General features: G+C 38.2%; 1 protein-coding gene across 2 annotated transcripts in view; it reads left to right on the top strand.

Annotated features, from left to right (window-relative positions):
• Window positions 1-3,438: 3,438 nt before the first annotated feature.
• The window catches only part of ark2n (arkadia (rnf111) N-terminal like PKA signaling regulator 2n), a 22,963-nt gene continuing 19,228 nt past the window's right edge, over window positions 3,439-7,173 (top strand). Inside the window, exons 1-2 of one of the 2 annotated variants that reach the window (XM_062031194.1) lie at window positions 3,439-3,835; window positions 4,364-5,254. In XM_062031194.1, the coding sequence (XP_061887178.1) occupies window positions 4,435-5,254 (820 nt within the window). In that variant the 5' untranslated portion in view covers window positions 3,439-3,835; window positions 4,364-4,434. The remainder of the gene's footprint in view (window positions 3,836-4,363; window positions 5,255-7,173) is intronic. The other variant, XM_062031195.1, reaches the window with a different exon arrangement.

The following is a 7,173-nucleotide window of genomic DNA, read 5'->3' as shown; positions in this document are numbered from 1 at the left end:
ACTGAAGAACATAATTAAGATAGAACACAATAAAAAGTGGCAGGATAATTGGAATAAGGAAACAAAAGGTAGAGAGTATTACAAAGTCCAGAAGAGAGTAAGTGTAATGAGAGGAGGCAATACACATAGGAAGGAAGAAGACATTATTACTAGAATGAGATTAGGACATACATATCTAAATAGTTCATTGAAATTGATAGGGAAACATACAGGACTGTGTGACTATTGCCCATACTTGCCAACCCTCCCGTTTTTAGCGGGAGAATCCCGGTATTCAGCGCGTCTCCCGACAACCTCCCGGCAGAGATTTTCTCCCGACAAACTCCCGGTATTCAGCGGAGCTGGAGGCCACGCCCCCTCCAGCTCAATGCGGACCTGAGACTGAGAGGGACAGCATGTTCTCACATCCGCTTTCCCACAATATAAACAGCTTGCCTAACGAATTCAAACGAATGGAAACAAGAATTTCAGTTCACCCAGGACAGTTCGAAGGGGAAGGTGTATGTTGCCAGTAAATATGTAGAACAGACTTCTCAATTGAACACGGTGGCCGAAATGATATACTCATTATGAACGGAGAAGTTAAACAGGACAATACTGCCATCTAATGGATAGCCACCGGAACACTGAAATTCAAGTATTTCTTCTATGCAAATAAAATAAATAAATAAATAAATATATATATATATATATATATATATATATATATATATATATATATATATATATATATATATATATATATATATATATATATATATATATATATATATATATAGCTACAATTCACTGAAAGTCAAGTATTTCATACATATATATATATATATATATATATATATATATATATATATATATATATATATATATATATATATATATATATATATATATATATATATATATATATATATATATATATATATATAAATGAAATATATATGAAATACTCGAGTTGGTGAATTCTAGCTGTAAATAACCACGCCCCCCAGCCACGCCCCAAAAAAAATAAAATAAAATCAGATAAACAAATTAAAAACATTTTCTTGAATAAAAAATAAAGTAAAACAATATAAAAACAGTTACATAGAAACTAGTAATGAATGAAAATGAGTAAAATTAACTGTTACAGGTTAGTACTATTAGTGGACCAGCAGCACGCACAATCATGTGTGCTTACGGACTGTATCCCTTGCAGACTGTATTGTTATATATTGATATATAATGTAGGAACCAGAGTATTAATAACAGAAAGAAACAATCCTTTTGTGTGAATGAGTGTGAATGAGTGTAAATGGGGGAGGGAGTTTTTTTGGGTTGGTGTACTAATTGTAAGTGTATCTTGTGTTTTTTATGTTGATTTAATTAAAAAGAACAAAAAACAACAACAACGATACCGATAATGAAAAAACCGATACCGATTGATTGATTGATTGAAACTTTTATTAGTAGATTGCACAGTGAAGTACATATTCCGTACAATTGACCACTAAATGGTAACACCCGAATAAGTTTTTCAACTTGTTTAAGTCGGGGTCCACTTAAATTGATTCATGATACAGATATATATGATCAAAAACTATCAAATATATACTAAAATCATAATACAGTCATCACACAAGATAATCATCAGAGTATATACATTGAATTATTTACATTATTTACAAGCCGGGGTGGGGCAGCACGGTGGCAGAGGGGTATATAGTGTGTCTGCCTCACAATACGAAGGTCCTGAGTAGGTTTGGTTGGTATCAACACTTCAGTCATCAACAATCAGCATCAACAATTGCATCATCAGAGAAATTGATATTGAAACAGTGTAGGACTGACTTGGTGGGATATGTATAGCAAGTAGTGGACATAGAGAGAGAGATCAGAAAGTATAAGAAAAAGTGTAAGAAAAAGTGTCTACATTTGATTGTTTGATTGTTTACATTTGATTATTTATAATCCGAAGAGGTATTATGTGGAAGGGAGGGTGTTAGTTTAGGGTTGTAGTTGCCTGGAGGTGTTCTTTTAGTGCGTGTTTGAAGGAGGATAGAGATGCCCTTTCTTTTACACCTGTTGGGAGTGCATTCCACATTGATGTGGCGTAGAAAGAGAATGAGTTAAGACCTTTGTTAGTTCGGAATCTGGGTTTAACGTGGTTAGTGGAGCTCTCCCTGGTGTTGTGGTTATGGCCAGGCCTGGCCCTAACCAATCTGGCGCCCTAGGCAAGATTTTAGGTGGCGCCCCCCCACATCGGCAGTGAAGTGTATATATTCACAAGAAACCGAATAGCTTTGTCTTTGACCTTTTTTTTTACTTAAAGAAAGCAAATTAACATATTATATGAGAATGTTATGTTATGATTATCTTTAACCGAATCACAGCAGTGCTCAAATTAAAAAACAGCATTCCCTCTCATGTGATATTGTTTAATTAACATTAATGATGTGCACTTTAACAACTAGACTTACAACTATACCTAATATATAAAGGGGTGGAAAAGTGACAATTACCTGCAGGTCAAACATTAGCTAACCAGAAGGCAATAACAATGTGAACAAAAAACACCTGCTTAAAAGATCTAATACAAATGTCCCTGAGGAATGTAAGGTGGGAGTACTGTAATTACCTAACGTTACATTATTATTTTCCATAACAATTTAGCCCCCTCCACAATATTAACCCGACGTTAAAACAGAACTAGCTATTTATTGATTAGCAATTGCAGAATCATGTAACATTAGCTTAATGCTAAAAAGCCAGGTTACTATCACATTCTGTAACAGACAAATAATTTCATGTAGGCTAACGTTACCTACCTGCTACCTCTGTCTTTTTCCCGTTTCTCCTCCTCTTTTCTATTTTTTTTTCCCTGGGCACCTGACAGTTTTGGCCGTTTTGACATCTTGTGTTGATTTCTAGATGTGGTGACGTCCAAAAAGAGTCATGATAGGGGAAGGGAGGGGGCGCACCGTGCGGGGGGAGGGGGGGCGTAATGTTGTAACAAATAATATTTCTATTAAATAGGCTTTACTTTGCATTTTAATTAACTTGGGATTATTGTTTATATTTAGAAATAATAGTACCAACTTTTTTTTTTCTTTTTTTTTTTTTCTCCAACATTTGGAGCGTGGCGCCCCCTGATGGACAGCGCCCTTAGCATTTGCCTATACGGCCTATGCCACGGGCCGTCCCTGGTTATGGCGGTCATTTACGTTAAGGAAGTAGTTTGACATGTACTTCGGTATCATTTCCGATAATACATTTTAAAGCATTTATCGACATCTGTAGTTATAAAGCATTATACACATATTTTAAAAACACTGGGTTAAATAAAAGAATATAGAGTAGGGATCCACCTCGGTCCACACTCCATTTCAGTAGGTGGCGGTAATGCACACCAGAAGGTTGCTTGCCAACCGCCATTAAATAAAAGAAGAAGAAGAAGAAACCTAAATGACCGCAATAAAATACTCTCGCTATTTAAAAAAATGTTGATTTTGATTATATTTGTATAAATATTAATATGTTGTCCCGGTGCCCTCCATAATGCAGTTTTGACTCCAGACAGCCAATGTCGCTAACCTCCACCAGTATCCGGAAGTGACGTAATCCGCTTTGTGAGGCCGACGGAGACATTTTAAAATAAACATTTAGCTAACTGCTAAATGCTAATAGAGCGCTCGCGCAGGTGTGAGCCCGCTGCGCCAGTACAGAAACTACCTTCTAAACGCTTCAACTTGTCACTGTGTTCATCTGAATGAACGACATTTCGCTGGCCATAGAGGGATCTACCAGCCGAAGATGTTAAGAAGTTCGATATTGGGAATTAAAAAGCATTAACACCGTGGTGAGTAAGTAACAATCGGGGTCGACTGCTAAGTTAGCTTAGCTAACATCCTGACGCCCTGCTAGTTAGCCGCCGGCTGTCAGCCGATTTAAGATGTCGCTGCTCAATAGTGACCCAGCAAAAACAAATATGTTCTTCCTGTGATTTAAATGTGCTCTTGCGGAGTGCGTATCTGTGTCCTAATCTGGCTTCGTTGCGTAGCCTGTCAGCTACCATCGGCTAGCCTATGTGCTAGCCAAGGCAACTAGCTAAGTCATTCATTCTGGCACAGTTAAATGTCTCAAATTACTCACCCAGCGAAATGTGACAATCATTAAACGTTAGTGCATACAACTACAACCTAAGATAACTATACATGATTGCAGTAAATATATTTTGTATATTAGTCCTAATGATTCATGTTGATTTTGAAGTAACGGTTTGCATGTTGGCTAATTTCTGTGTGACTTGTGAAAATAAATATAATTTTGCTTCTTTCCTCTGACTGATTTTTCTAGTTGATCAATTGCATTTCTTTCCCTACTGCAGGTGAGTGCTGATCCCGGTACCTTGGTCCATGTTTGCTGGACCATAGGGCATTGTGCGAAAGTAGCCTGAAGATGGCTGATTCCGAGAAGGCAGAGGAATTTGTTGACGCAGAATGTCCCTCGGAGTGCCTTGTTGAAGCACCGTCAGCCAATGATGAACATTTAAAAACTGAGACTACCACAAGCACCAGCTCCCCTCCGAGGGATAAGGAGGCTGACAGCCCTTTTCACACGGAGGGTGAGCAGAGCCTCCTCTCCATGCCATGCCTGATGAAGGAGCTCCGCAGAGACTCTCCAGAGTCCCAACAGGCCTCTACGGGGAGTGAAAAGCCTGTCTCTGGCCATGTCTACGAGAGCGACTCATCTAACCCCTGCATGCTCTCACCCTCGTCCAGTGGCCACCTGGCTGACTCGGACACGCTCTCCTCAGGGGATGAGGGTGCTGCTCCGGTCACGGGGGAGGAGGCAGAAATCAAAATGGAAGCTGCAGATGACCCTGGCAAGGTAGCTGAAAAGCAAATGGTCACTTCGGCTGCTGTGAGTAGTGGGAGGAAATCTCGGCGGTCACGCTCAGAAAGCGAGAATCCGCCCAACGCCATGGCAGCGAAGAAGAACCGCTGCCATCCCGCGGCGGCGGCAGGGGCTACGGGGCCGGAGAAACAAATCAACGGCAAGCAGGCCAAAGTGAAAGGTCACCGGAGCCAGAAGCACAAGGAGCGCATGCGTTTGCTGAGACAAAAACGTGAAGCGGCTGCACGGAAGAAATACAACCTGCTGCAGGACAGCAGTACGAGTGACAGCGAGCTCACGTGCGATACCAGCACCAGCTCCTCTGATGACGAAGACGACGACACTTCAGGAGGCAGCAAGACAATCAACACAGAAATTCCAGGTATTCATTCACTCTTTGTCATTCAGGCCTGCGGTAGAGCAGTAGATATCCACCTAAAAGTACTGTCTCATAAAATAGGGAGTAAGTTGTGTGCATGATGTCAACATTTCAAACGCCTCATGTCACATCTATAGTGAAAACGTGTCATGGTAGTATCAGATCAAGCGTTGCTTTTTTTTTTTTTTAAATGAGAAGTTACGCCACCTATTGATTTCTCATCCTATCTTCCCTTATTTCATCCAAGTTGACTCACTAGAAGCTTTTATCCATTAATTTGTCCTACTCTTATAACATTTAAACAGTGTGAACGCTAGGGGTGTGGGAAAAAATCATTCCGAATTCGAATCGCGATTCTCACGGTGTGCGATTCAGAATCGATTCTCATTTTTAAAAAATCAAATTTTTTTATTTATTGTTTTTTATTTTTTATTTTTTTTAAATTAATCAATCCAACAAAACAATACACAGCAATACCATAACAATGCAATCCAATTCCAAAACCAAAGCCGACCCAGCAACACTCAGAACTGCAATAAACAGAGCAATTGAGAGGAGACACAAACACGACACGGAACAAACCAAAAGTAGTGAAACAAAAATGAATATTATCAACAACAGTATCAATATTAGTTACAATTTCAACATAGCACTGATTAAAAATCCCTCATTGACATTATCATTAGACATTTATAAAAAAAGAAAAAAAAAGAACAATAGTGTCACAGTGGCTTAACACTTGCATCGCATCTCAAGCTTGACAACACACTGTGTCCAATATTTTCACAAAGATAAAATAAGTCATATTTTTGGTTCATTTAATAGTTAAAACAAATTTACATTATTGCAATCAGTTGATAAAACATTGTCCTTTACAATTATAAAAGCTTTTTACAAAAATCTACTACTCTGCTTGCATTACAACAGGTAGATCCTGCTGAAATCCTATGTATTGAATGAATAGAGAATCGTTTTGAATCGGGAAAAAATTAAGAATAGTGTTGAATTGAAAAAAATCGATTTTGAATCGAATCGTGGCCCCAAGAATCGATATTGAATCAAATCGTGGGACACCCAAAGATTCACAGCCCTAGTGAACGCTATGGCATTCATGAGAACATTCGCTCGGATTGCTTGGAAGCACATAAACACTTGGGTTTAATGTCACCTGCGCCTTGAGAGCTGCAGTTGAGCGAGTTCATTCCTTTAGTCTTTTGCTGTAAATAGTGTTTGTGTGTCTGCGCTTGCTGTTTGAGTTTAACTACATACACTGGAGTGTGAAGAGAAAGACATTGCATCAGGATCAGTTTAATAGTTTGTTTTTAAAGGTCAGTTTGTTAGTACAGCTCTCTTCCGTAGGCTACCAGTTAAACATCTTTTTTCAATATCTGTCTTTCATGTTGTGTCTCTGATCGCTGCATTCTGTTCCACATTTAGCAAGCAGTGGTTCATTTGTTCCACTGCAGAGTGTACAAGGTATTTATTTGCGGGGTAGCCTTTATTTGTACAATTGCAATTCAAATACAAATAATATTGATTAGAATAATAAACTTTATCATAATTTCTTATTCTATATTGTGGCTCTCATATTAAAACTAATTACATCCGCCTCATAATGTTTAAAAAATGTGCTGCGTTAGTTCATACAATTATTGATTAATTAGGGTGGGGTTTCTATTTGAGCAGAGTCCACTATGTAAGGAAAAATAGACATATAATGTTATCAAAAGCTTCAGCAAAATAGTAATTGTATTTTTGCAGCTGTAAATAGTTTTCTGGTAAATGTAGATCATTATGAAAAGTTAGTTGGTATTTAGAGGATTTTTTATGGTCACTTTTTTCCAGTTTGAGTTGAATGTTGGTTCTGGAGTGTGATCTTTTTCTGTACTAAATAGTGGCTTGTATGTCGTATGACCATTTTT

Source organism: Entelurus aequoreus, linkage group LG21 (genome assembly GCF_033978785.1).
Source record: "Entelurus aequoreus isolate RoL-2023_Sb linkage group LG21, RoL_Eaeq_v1.1, whole genome shotgun sequence".
Classification (NCBI taxonomy): domain Eukaryota; kingdom Metazoa; phylum Chordata; class Actinopteri; order Syngnathiformes; family Syngnathidae; genus Entelurus; species Entelurus aequoreus.
This window is presented reverse-complemented; position numbering and strand designations above follow the sequence as displayed.